At 55.4% G+C, this 12084-nt stretch overlaps 1 protein-coding gene across 8 annotated transcripts; it reads left to right on the top strand.

Moving 5' to 3' along the window:
* The first annotated feature begins 1282 nt into the window (after positions 1 to 1282).
* SLC16A8 (solute carrier family 16 member 8) lies at positions 1283 to 10854 on the top strand. Of its 8 annotated transcripts, none has more exons than XM_032996783.2 (7): positions 1283 to 1754; positions 2828 to 2881; positions 2986 to 3042; positions 5332 to 5587; positions 6100 to 6243; positions 6791 to 7654; positions 10081 to 10854. In XM_032996783.2, exons 4-7 carry the CDS (start codon positions 5359 to 5361, stop codon positions 10473 to 10475), a joined length of 1632 nt encoding a protein of 543 aa, XP_032852674.1. In that variant the 5' UTR covers positions 1283 to 1754; positions 2828 to 2881; positions 2986 to 3042; positions 5332 to 5358; the 3' UTR covers positions 10476 to 10854. The 8 variants fall into 8 exon arrangements, with proteins under 8 accessions (XP_032852674.1, XP_032852678.1, XP_032852671.1 ...); XM_032996784.2 differs by lacking the exon at positions 1283 to 1754 and adding an exon at positions 2309 to 2547 and having other exon boundaries at positions 5351 to 5587; XM_032996782.2 differs by lacking the exon at positions 1283 to 1754 and adding an exon at positions 2309 to 2547.
* Positions 10855 to 12084: the final 1230 nt, after the last annotated feature.

The raw sequence follows: 12084 nt of genomic DNA, 5'->3' as shown, positions 1-12084 counted from the left end.
TAAATAAAGTGGAGAACGCTGTTTCCATAGCCATCCCAGTGGCCGGCACATCACCTCTGTCAGAGGACGCAGGGGGAGGAGGACGTGGGGTCCCCACCAGTACTGGGGCCATGATGGCTGCCCATGGCCCCAGTGAAGTGGCTTTAGTGGGGCAACCACCGGCCCCCCCCGTGGACGCGGAGAGGGCACCAGGAGGGCTGCCCGACCCACTGCTGGCTGCCCCTCAGGCCCCCCTCATGGCTGTCCTGCCACTGGAGGGCAGCAGGCCCCCACGTCCCGGCTGCCATGTGTGGGCAGGCCTCCCCGCAGGACAAGGCTTGGCGGCCATCTTGTCTTCACCCGCTGCTGGGCCTTGTGCCCCAGGGGCAGCCCGGGGCTGCTCGGTGTGTGTGTGTGGGGGGGGGAAAAAACACTCGCCTGGGACCACCAGCCTGGCCCCACCACCACCGCGGACGCCCTGGTGGGATGTGCTGGGGGATCCCTCACGGGAGAGGGGGGTGCCCGCGAGGGAGGGAGCGCGAGCGAGCGATGGCCAGGGCTTTAGCTGATTAGCCTCGTTATTAGAAATTAAACCTCGGCTGTGAACATCACAAAACCCCTGCAGGCTGCCAGGAGGCTGAGGGGCTTTAGAGCCCATGGGCCTTGCCCTCCCCAAAACCCCACCTGGGGTGCCCCCTCCCTGGAAGTAAAACAGGTTCCCCCGTGTGTGGCTGGAGGCTTGACTCATCCCTGGCACCTGCCAGGCCCCCTTTATGGGTGGCAGCCGCTGAGCAGGGGTTGGGGTTTTTTTTTTTGTCGGGGGGAGGTTAGGGAGCTGCCAGGCATGGGCTGGATCTGGCGCTTTGAGCCATGGCTGGTGGCAACTCCTCAGCCGGTCCACCTTGTCCTCCTCCTCTGCTGGGCGCCTGCCCTGCAAATACATGCCAGTGCTTCTCCATCCTTCAGGCTGACGGCTGAGGAAGTGGTGGGGGGGGGCTTTGAAAGCAGTCCCTTCCCCCCATTTTGCCCCTTACTGAAGCATGGGCCCGTGCCCTCACCCTCCATCGTCCCCCTCCCTGGGTCCCTCCCTCCCATCTGGGTCCATTACCGGCACCCCTTACCCTTGCACTGCTTCCTCCTGCCTCAGCCCTTCCGAATCTGTCCCTGCTAGCCTGCCCTGCTCTGCTGGGGGAAAGGCAAGGAGCCCCTGGGCAGCAGGATTACTGGGGGATTCGGGCCGTGGCAGGCAGTCACCTCCTCCCCATTGGCTGGAAAAGCCTCTTAAAAGTGGAGAAGTGCTTTCTGCCCGCTCAGCACCCGCCAGTCTCTGCCGATCTGAAACCATAAGCAGCTGCTGACCCACATCCACGCTGGGAGCACCGTGGGGCACTACCTGCACCCGCAGGAGACAAGGGGGTCCCCTGCACGGGGCATCCTCCGGATCGGCTACAGGCAGCTTTGCTAGGCAGCGCTGGAGCTGGAGGAAAGCAGGCTGAGAGGGGGATTAGCTCTCCAGTGAGGAAGTAGTTGCCCCAAAGAAAGGAGTTGGGGCACAAGCAACTGCTCGACAAGTGCTGGATTCCCGCAGGCATCGCTCCGTGCCTAGCTGACGGCGTGCCCACCATGGAGCAAGGAGCCAGCGGGACCATCTAACCAGGCATCCTCGTCCGGAGCTGGGAAGTGCCAGCTAGAGGGAGAAGGGAGTTCTGCTGACAGGTCTGCTCGGCCCTCGGGGGCTCAGCCCGTGCTTGGGAGGTCACTGCTTCGTTGCGCAGGTCAGTGGTGTGTAGGGATGCTTGTGTCCTGGCACGGGCTGCCAAGGGGACTGCTCGTCCCAGGCCGGCACTCGTTTAATTCTCCAACAAATGCTTTCCCGGGGCTGGGGAGGCTGGAGGTACAAACTGTGGTCCTTGCGTTTAATAAACAGACAGCTCCACCCCAATCCATACTGTGTGGAAGCGCTAGGAGCCATCCTAGCGTTTATGTGGACCCTCCTGGATGCAGCTTGCCTGGCAGAGTGGGGCTTTGCTGGGCATCGTCCAGCACTGGCTGCTCCGTGCATGTCCAGGGACAGACAGCTATGGCTGAACCTGCTGTGGCCTTCACCCTCCCAACCTGGGCTTGTGACTTCTGGTGTCAGCACAAGTTTTTTCCAGGCACCCACCTGCAGCTAGCTCTGTGGCAGTGCCTGCTCTGGCCCCGTTACCTCTCACGCACAGGGAAGGGCAGGCACCCATGCTGATAAGCTTTTAGGTGCATGTGAACCTACACGTGGTATTTTTACCTGTGAATAAAGCTCCTTAACTGAGGAGGAAATAATAGCAAGCTGTAAATTGTGCAAAGGCAGGTGCAGGGTACATGGTGTGACCACCGTGTGTAGCTGTGAGCAGAAGAGTTAGTGTATGTGCTGCGGTGTTAAGAACAGGCAGCTCTGAACTGCCTGGCTTAGAGCTGGGATAAATCTTCAGCAGCACTGTGCCATATAGCATATTCGTTTTAGAGGCATCTCCACGGGTGAGCTTCATTAGTGCATTTCGTCTTTTTCAGCCAACATCTAGCTGAAAAAAGGTAAAAGCCCTTTCATGCTTTGCTGTATGGTTCTGTAGCACCGAGCAAGTAGCTCCTGCAGAGGTACCCATCCGGCTCCAAACTCAAACAATACTGATGGATATTTGTCTAGTGTGCTCTTTGAAATCAGATGCTGTTGACTCATCATTGACAGGTGATGCTATAGAAATCTCCAAAGAGCATGCCACAGATGGACAAATATTTTCTTGCTAGGAAGCTGGAGGGGGGGAAAAACAATGAATTGCAATGGTTTGATTGATTCATTTCATTTGTGGTGCAGAACGAGATCAAGAAGAGGGAGCCTGGGAGAGGGGCTTGGATAAAAAGGCTCAGGGTATGTTTTCTGGTAGCCACTCTTATTTGAGTAGCTATGTGTAGCAGATGGTGCAGTAATGGAGCACCAGCACTGATTGAGAAATCGTTGTGTTTTTGCAACAGGTCACCTTTTGTACAGCTGCACCTAGATTGTCAGTCAGGGAGAGGAGCAGCGGGCAGGTAAGGGCAGAAGCTAAGCAGGACTGTTCAGTCTGGCTGTTTGGGCACCAGTGATCCAGATAACACTAGAAAGAGTGCGAGCAGGGAGGTATGGGAGTCTGGAGAGTGTATAATTGATCTTTTCTTCCTTGCAATGATTCTTTGCCTTGAAAATGTCTTTATAGCACCGTGTTCTTAGTTCATGCCTCTGCTCCTTCTCACAGTCCCTGAGACCTGGGATGGAGGGGAGAGACTGGAGTAGCCAGTGCTGGCCCCTCTGGTTCAGCCCAAGAGCTCTTAGGATATGGCCATCCAGAAGAGCTGCCCCAATCCATGCTCAGAGCCAGATCCTGCTCATTTTTTAATGACTGACGGCGTCCTGAAGGTTTGGGGAGCTCTGCTGCAGGGACCCATGGTGGTGGCAGATCCCTATGTGCTGCACTGAACAACCTCCCCTGAATATTCAGGATCAAGGGTCCTGAAAGAAGGGGAAGGAGGGATACTGCTGAGGGCAGCTGGTGACTCTAATCCCACCCTTCCCTCCACAGGTCAACCTTGGCTTGGGCACCTGACTAAAATCAACTGGCCAAGACCGTTTTGTGCCTCCTCATGTTGATGCACAGTGGGTACAGGTGCCATGTCCTTTACTGAGAGGTCCAGAACTGACCTAGTTGTCTTGTTACGCAAGTCCTTCTTCTAGCATCCCCTACACTACAGTTTTGGACCCCTCTCAGAGCAATTCCCAGCCCTGTTTCCAGCCTTGTCTCTGCATGTTGAACCTCCTGCAGCCTGAGAAAGAGCTGTTGCCCTCCTCTTCTGCAAGATTCAGGGGTATCATGGGGTAGGACTGCCTCTTGCCAAGCAAGAGCCCTTTATCTGGGCTCTGCCCCAACTTGTGCCACTCATACTTTTGCCTAAAGGATTTGCACTTGTTTAACATGCAGAGCAACAGCAGCTATGGGAATCAGGTCAAGTTGTCCCCATTGCTTGGAGGGCACAAAGAAGAGGGACTTCCTTGAAAAATGCACCCAGATCCAAAACTCCCAGGTGCTAGCCCTGTGTGTCCTGTCCATAAGAATGTCCTTGTCCCCTCGGCAGTCTTCAGTCAGTATGTGACTGATGGCATTTCCCACACATGCCAGTGCCAAGGGATATTGGGGGGACATTGCCACCATCTCTTAGTCCTTCAGCCAAGGGAGCTGGGGAGGGGAGAGGACCCACCTTGGGAGTGTACTGCCATCAGGACAGTGGTAGGGCAAACCGGACCCAATAAAGCCCAGCTCAGGCATGGAGAAAGCCCCCCCCCCGCTTTCTAATGCCTGTCTGATGCTACTTAAGAGCATCTGTAATCAAAGTCCGGTGATGGTTTTGCATACAGGTGTGAAAATAAGCCTGACTGACCAAGAAACTGAGGCCAATGGTGCTGGGAGGAGTGTGGCAGAGACCTGGTGCCTGAGGGAGAAATCAGAAAAACATACCCACAGCAGCCAACTGGAGCAAAATTCCTGGGCAGCTTAAGAGCCCCAAGAGCGACTCACAAGACATCCCCTCTAATTCCCTCCTTCTCCCCCCTTAGGCTTTGTTCCGGTCCCTCCATGTAGGTACAGAACCCTAATCTCTCTGGCATGCAAATAACCATGGTTTGCCGTGCTCTCCCCCTTCACCCATTTCCCAAATCTGTCCCCTCACGGCAGGGAAGGGAGGGTGAGGGAGAGGGCTGTGCACCGGGGCCTCCCAGAGGAGAGCACAGCGGGCTTCATGGATCTCCTGTACCTCACTGCTGGAGGCTTCTGAAGCACGGAAGGTCCTGGAGGGTTCCCAGCTGGAGCAGACTGGGACGGGAGAGGCTCAAAGGAAGAACTTGGGAGCCCGAAGGGGTTCACATTGCTGGCTCTCACCTTGCACCAGTCTGCAGGCAAGGCTGGATATGCAGCAAGCGAGGTGCTGCAGATCCTGATGCCCCACCAATGTCAAACGCAGCTCTCCGGTCTTGGATAGAAGCTGTGACCCTGCTCGGCTGCATCTGACCAAGGGTTACGGAGCTGTGGGCTGCCCAAACTCAGGGGGAGCTTCCCACCTCTGCCCAGCTGTGGTTTGACCTCGCACTCCGAAGCAATCCTGCCTTGCCTTGGCAGGATGAAGGTGCAGAGAAATGATGTGGCCCCCCCAGTGAGGCTCTCGGAGCTTGGAGATGGTGGGCATGGAGAGAAACCTTGTAGTAAATGTTTGTCTGCTTGGCTCTTCTCTTCTTGCAGTGCCTGGAGATTTCTCTCTCTTTCTCTCCCTCTCTGTTGCCCTACCTCATCTCAGCCTGCCTTTCCCCTCCCAGGCTAGACAATGGGGAGACCTGACCCAGAGGAAGGGCAGCTCCCAGCTCCTGTGAAGCCCCCGGATGGTGGCTGGGGCTGGATCGTGCTCCTCGGCTGTTTTGTGATCACCGGCTTCTCCTATGCCTTCCCAAAAGCCGTCAGTGTCTACTTCAAGGAGCTTATGAAAGATTTCCACGTGGGCTATAGTGACACAGCCTGGATCTCCTCCATCATGCTGGCCATGCTCTACGGGACAGGTGATGCTTGGACACACTTTCCCCCTGCCCAACTTGTGCCTTCCCCACCCTGCTACGGGCCCAGACCATGTCCCCAGGGGCTCTCCTCACACTCGCTGGCCCAGACATGAGCCAACATGCAGAATACAATTGTCCTTAACACTTCTCTTCTAGAAGCGTGCTGCATTTCTTGTCCCTGTTTCCTCTGCCCCAGGAGACCTCTGAGGTCACCCCAACTGCCTCTCAGACAGTTGACATGGGGTTTGCTCCCACTGCTGAAGTTCTGCCCCTGTCACACCAAGCCCCTCTTGTTCCCAGGGAAGAGGGGATTGAAGGCAGAGTGAAGCAGATGTCTTTACATCACAGCCTCTTTCCCTTGGCCGGGTCCGGTGGAGGGGTATCTAAGCAGCCAAGTAGTGATCTCTGTCATTAGGGTTTCATCTTCCCTGAGTGCCCTGCCTGGGCTGTCTGCCCCTTCCCAGTTGTCCTGTCTCCTTCTGATCTCTTACTCTGTCTCCTCTGCTTCCTCCCAGGACCAGTATGCAGCATCATGGTGAACCAGTTTGGCTGCCGGCCTGTGATGCTCATTGGTGGGCTGCTAGCTTCCTCTGGGATGATCCTGGCATCTTTTACCACCAACATCATCGAGCTTTATCTGACAGCGGGCGTGCTGACAGGTGAGAGCCCCAGGAGGTGGGGGAGGCACAGACTTGCCAGGGGAAGAGCCAAGACCATGTTTTATCTCTCTTTAGCATTGCCACGTCTGGCATCAGGTCTTCCCTCACCTATTCGCAGCTGCTCACAGGAGGCATCTAGTCCTGAGTGTTGCACCTGTGGGAGATGCATCTGCTGAATCTAAACAGGCAGGGCCTGTGGTTGAGTTGAGAGGGACGGAAGAAACATAAGTGATGCTCAGTGATCATGGCAACTGAGGTGGCATCAGTATATAGTGGTTAGGGAGAGAGGCAAAGTTCCTGTTTAAGGCACAGGGCCTGTCTAAACAGCTACCTGATTCAAATACACTTCACGTAGCCAGGCTGGTCTAGCCCATCTTCTCCAGGGGCAACCCGCCACGTGAAGGAGCAGAGGCTTGTGAGGAACACACGAATCCCAACATGGGACTTCAGAACTAGGATAGTCTGGAGGGGAGCTTTCAGCTTGTCGCAAACCATGTCTCACGTTCTTGCCCTCCCTGTCTCTCTCCTGGCTCTCACCCTCATGTAGGTCTGGGTATGGCGTTGAACTTCCAGCCCTCACTGATCATGCTGGGCACCTACTTTGACAAGCGCCGGCCTCTTGCCAATGGACTGGCTGCTGCTGGGAGCCCTGTCTTCCTTTCCTCCCTCTCTCCACTGGGGCAAGTGCTGCTGGAGAAGTTTGGTTGGCGAGGAGGGTTCCTTATCATGGGGGGCCTTCTGCTTAACTGCTGCACTTGTGGGGCAGTCATGAGACCCCTGGATATGGGCATGAAGCGGAAGATGGGGAAAGCTCAGGACAAATACGAAGCCAAGGAGATGCTTCCCATAGGAGGGAAATCAGAGGAGGGAATCAGCACCACTGATGGAACCAAGAAAACCAAGAAAGCCAAGAAGAAGCCCAAGAAAGGAAAGAAGCTTCTGGATTTTAGTATCTTTTCCAACCGAGGGTTTATAATTTACACTATTTCAAAGTTCATCCTCGTCTTAGGTCTCTTTGTGCCCCCCATATTGCTGGTCAACTACGCCAAGGACACGGGCGTACCAGACACAGAGGCTGCGTTCTTGCTCTCCATCATTGGTTTCATAGACATCTTCGCCCGCCCGGCCTGCGGCATGGTGGCAGGGTTGAAGTGGGTCCGCCCGCACGTGGCGTACCTGTTCAGCTTTTCCATGCTCTTCAATGGCTTGACAGACATCTGCAGTGCCAGGGCTAGCAACTACACAGGGCTGGTCATCTTCTGCGTCTTTTTTGGCATCTCTTACGGCATGGTGGGGGCACTGCAGTTCGAGGTGCTGATGGCCATCGTGGGCTCCCAGAAGTTCTCCAGCGCCATCGGGCTGGTCCTACTGATTGAGGCTTTTGCTGTGCTCATCGGCCCACCCTCTGCAGGTAGGTCTCTTGCTGCAAATCACGGGTGATTTGTTCGGCTGCCGTTCCCCAAATGGTATTGCAGGTATCGGGCGTGGGCACGGTACTCGAAGAAAGACCCTATTTCTCAACTTTGAATTTCCTCTGGAAGATGAGATCTGAAGGGAGAGCTCCCAGTCTCACTCCACGCACCACCACACTGAATCTGAGCAGGGGCAGAAGATGGCAAGTGAGATCTCTCTCTCTGCTTTGCTCAGAGACCTGAGTGACGGCAGGCACACCGAGCTATCCAGAGTGGCATGGCTTCCAGTGTCCCTCGATTCTGATCAGCGGCACATCCCCCTGGTCTATGGTGGGATCCAGGTCTCTGCCTTCGCTGCCGCGTTGGGTTTTGCAACAGCTGCAAATGTTGCATAAAATCATGGGATTGGTAGGGGCAGGCACGTGCTGCAGGCAAACATTTGAGAGTCTTCAGTAGGACAAGGCAAGGATCTTTCAAGTCCTCCTTGGCGCCCATGGCCTTTTGATTGCTGCTGTGAATAATGACCTCAGTTTGTGTTGGTCCCAGCCCCAAGGCACGGGCATTTTGGTGTCGATCAATTCAAAACAGTTTGTAGAGCCACCTGAAGCATTTACTGTTACTTTTTTTTTTAAGAGGATTGAGACACTCACAGCTTCTCAAGCAGTCTGGTTTAGGCCACAGGCCCTGGTAAGGTCCATGCCCCACAAACAGCCCATAAGTAGGCTGTTGAATGTGAGAGAGACCCTTCACTTAAGAGGCTGGTGTAGGTTCCTGTTAAGTGTCTCATCAGTTCCGAGAAAGCCAAACCATGCCAAAAGATCATTTCCAAATGAAGCACAGTCTCCTGCATGTGTGATTTGTGCGGAAGGGTCAGGGACAGACCATGGACAAACCCTTAGGTAGGGACCACTCCCTTGCTTCCTGCACTCCCATCAGCTGCAACACGCGGGCTAAAGCCCATCAGTGAAGACCTCTGCGTGACTGATCTTTTCCCCAGCACATACCACCCGTTATGAGCAAAACCCACCTCCAGCGACTTCCTCCCAGTCCTCAGGTAAAAATTGGTGGCCAAGAGAAGACCCTCTCGAATTTCACAATAATTCACGTTACATCTTACAAGCTGTGGGGCAGTCAGCAGTCCCAGGCCAAGGAGGGTCAAAGAAATGCGTGTCTCAGAGGCTGCTGCAGAGAAATCGTAGAGGGAGAGGGGGGTTTAACAGCATCTTGCTTCTTGGAGCAAGGCACACCAGTGGGTGGTGATGGGGACACCCCTCAGCCCTCCTGCCTCAGTTCGGCTCTGCCTTGGTACCGTGCACGCACGCAGTGGGGTGCAGGGTCACCAAGGAACGGTGTTGGGGGGAGCCAAGTCGTGGTTCCCACCTCTCTCCCCAGGGGACCAGCAGGACCCCCTCCTTGTACAGGAAGCTCGAGTGTGCTGGCAAACCCCCCAGCTCCGAGTCGGGGGAGCGGTCTCGGCTGGAAGAAGGGAAGGAGGGGTGGGGGGGTGCTGAACAAAGTAGCTTTGTTTGGTGTAATCCTCCTGAGCTGCTTCCCGCTCCGTGGGGCTGAGGGGGGTTTGGCACAGGATAAGCTGCACACACACACACACACACACACACACACACACACACACACGTGTGCGTGCGTGCACGCAGGCTCCTCGCTCGCCATCCGGCTTGGGTGAGCGGGGGCACATTCACCCGCCGAGGAATTCGCCGCCTGCCTCCCATGACTGCTCCGGGAGGCACCTCGGCGCGCCCTGCGGCTGGGACCAGGGGGGCAGCATGTGCAGTCAGGAGCATGCGGGACCGGGATGGAGCCTCTGGTCACCACGGTCCTGTCCTAGCTCAGTGGGTGACACCCTGACCACTGGCTGCTCAGGCTCCCCAGCATTGAGGACTGGGAACCCTCCCTTCATTGCCAGCTCCAGTGCATTCAGAAGATCCACTGAGAACATCTCTTTGGCAGAGAAATCATCAGGTGTGGGCCAACCGAAGGGATTTCTCTGCCAAAGAGATGTTTTTTCTCCCCCTCTGAATGTTTTCCTGACACGAGAACTTAAGGAAGCCTCTCAAATTTTGTTTCTTTTCTGGGACTGGACAAGCTAAGTCCTCAGAGGCTCGTCTCACCTTGGCAAGAAGATAGGCCCACCACGACACAACCATAACATCAGTGTGTCACGATTATTTAACCTTGTCCAAATAAGGGAAAACACCAACCCCGCACTCTTACAGTACTGTCACTGGTGGTACAGTGTGGCTTTTGCCCAGGGTGATTTTTTTTTTTTTTTTTAGGTAGTCAGGCTTCTTGCTCTTCCCTTGAGAAATGGGTCCTCAGCCAAATGCAGGTGCTGCCCGCCCGTGCTGGGCTGTCTGTGCAGGGGTGCGTAGGCTCGGGCTGACTGTCTCACTTCTCCAACCCTCAGGCCGCTTGGTTGACGCTCTCAAGAACTACGAGGTGATCTTCTACCTGGCGGGCTCAGAGGTGGTGCTCTCCGCTCTCTTCCTGGCCACGGCCACCTACTGCTGCCTGGACCAAGGGAAGAAGAAGGAGCCTCCCCCAGAGAAGAACCCCTCCGCGGGCGGTGGGAGCGACACAGAGGAGGCAGAGTCCGATGTGCAGGAAGCTGAGGAGCACAGCAGCGACAACCACCAGCCGGGCCACAGCAGCGACAACGCCGCGGTGGCAGCCAGCGAGGAGGCCAACCACGTGGCAGAGGAGCAGAGTGGGGAGGGAGGCGGGTGTCCCGAGGGGGATGGGGAGGTGTTGGCACGAGATGGCAGCAATGCTGACCAGACGGTGGAGAGGGAACGGTTTTAGCCAGGGCAGAAGGACAGGGATGTCTAAAACTGGCCTTGTTTGCATGCACCTCAGTGTGGGAGGGTAGGTGGGATATGGGGTGGAGAAAGTTGAGACAAAAGCCCGTGTAAGAAATAAGAGGGAGAGGAATAAGAATAGCTGGTCCTTATGTACATATGTCCACATACCCACCCAGTGATATGTCTACTTGCATCCTGCACCCATGCTGGTACAACACAGGCTCAGAGCAGCCCAAACACCAAAAAGAAAAAAAAAAAAAAAAACATATAATCTTCTTTCCTCACTTCCCAACCAGCCCTGGAGAAAGTCTTTTGAAGAGGCTGCCAAGGACTCTCCTTTTCCTTCTGCATTGTCACAATACAGAACACAAACAATTAGAGACTCTTTGTAATCAGATCTGGTACGCTTTGGTCTGGTGTCAGTGTTTCCTCCGCCCCACTTCCACGGTCGGGCTAGCGCGAGCCGAGCTGGCAGTGGGTCGAGGAGGGGGTGTAGTTCATAGCTGTCACCCCAGGGCCACCCCCAGCTGCAGCCAGCAGGGGGGCAGACCCTGAGGTCCCTGCAGAACCTCCCTCGGGCACTGCCAGGCTGGTGGGACACCGGCTCCAACCATCGCTGCCTGGAGCATCTTTTGTAGGCGGTAAAGCCGGGGCAGTGACACACGATGCTGCTCGTCCAAGTCGGTAAGTGCTGAGTCGGAGGCCGCTGCTGAGGCGCAAGAAGAAGACACCCGAGCAAGACTAATGCCATTAGGTGAGCAGCCATGAGACGGAGCCTCGCCGACAGGTATGGCAGTGAGACAGCTTTATCTAGGCTGAAGTGAGTCCTGTTGACGTAGGAACTTGGCCCCTGTGGGGGCGGAGGTTTCAGGGCAGGTAAATGACCGTGTCCCAAGCGATTATCCACTCGGCAGGAACGGCACCAGCCGCGTGTGTGTGTGTTTGCCTTTTAAATAGAGAACACCCCCTTGTGTAAAGGAATCAAAGGTAAGGCAGAAGGAGAAGCCGCAGCCCCCGGGTGCCGCTAACGAGGGTGCTGAGCACGTGGTAAGGCAGGCATGACCCTCTCACCCCCGCTGCAGTGGTGGATTTCTAGATTCAGAGAGGACAACCTTCCCTGGCATGCTTAAACCACTCCTAAGCTGCTTTAGGACTGGATCTTTTATAAACACTCCCAGCCTAAGCCTTTTCTTCCGGTTTCCTGAACTGTTTCACCTCAGAGGCCCCAGGGGAACCTGTGACTATAGCGAGGGATCAAAAACTAAGCAGAGGGCTACAGGGAAGGCAGCTCGTGGGACCATCAAAATGGGTGTTTCATTTCAGACCAGAGCGACTACAAATCAATAGGTAATGGGCGAAGCTTGCAGGACCCATAAAGCCATTTAAACCATGAGAGGGAGCGCGGTCTTGAAGGAAAGGGTTTCATTCGAGATGCTCCCAAGCACAGGCAACAGTAAATGAGCAAAGATAAAGCTGCTGAGGAATGTCGGTTTAAGAAGAGACATAAGAATTGGAAAGTGGAGAGCAGAAGGTAAACCCCAAAGGGCTGTGCCCTGTTCCACCACAGCCAACACTGCTGCTGTTAGCTCTGTCAGTTAGCCAGTCACAGC

Source organism: Tyto alba, unplaced genomic scaffold (assembly GCF_018691265.1).
Source record: "Tyto alba isolate M040663 unplaced genomic scaffold, T.alba_DEE_v4.0 Super-Scaffold_2, whole genome shotgun sequence".
Taxonomy (NCBI): domain Eukaryota; kingdom Metazoa; phylum Chordata; class Aves; order Strigiformes; family Tytonidae; genus Tyto; species Tyto alba.
This window is presented reverse-complemented; position numbering and strand designations above follow the sequence as displayed.

What these genes read in the sequence shown, in the direction of transcription:
- SLC16A8 (XM_032996780.2), top strand. Translation starts at nt 5,359, where the DNA reads ATGGGGAGACCTGACCCAGAGGAAGGGCAGCTCCCAGCTCCTGTGAAG. An exon ending in GGCCATGCTCTACGGGACAG is followed by an intron (nt 5,588 to 6,099) that starts GTGATGCTTGGA and finishes GCTTCCTCCCAG; the next exon opens with GACCAGTATGCAGCATCATG. An exon ending in GACAGCGGGCGTGCTGACAG is followed by an intron (nt 6,244 to 6,790) that starts GTGAGAGCCCCA and finishes ACCCTCATGTAG; the next exon opens with GTCTGGGTATGGCGTTGAAC.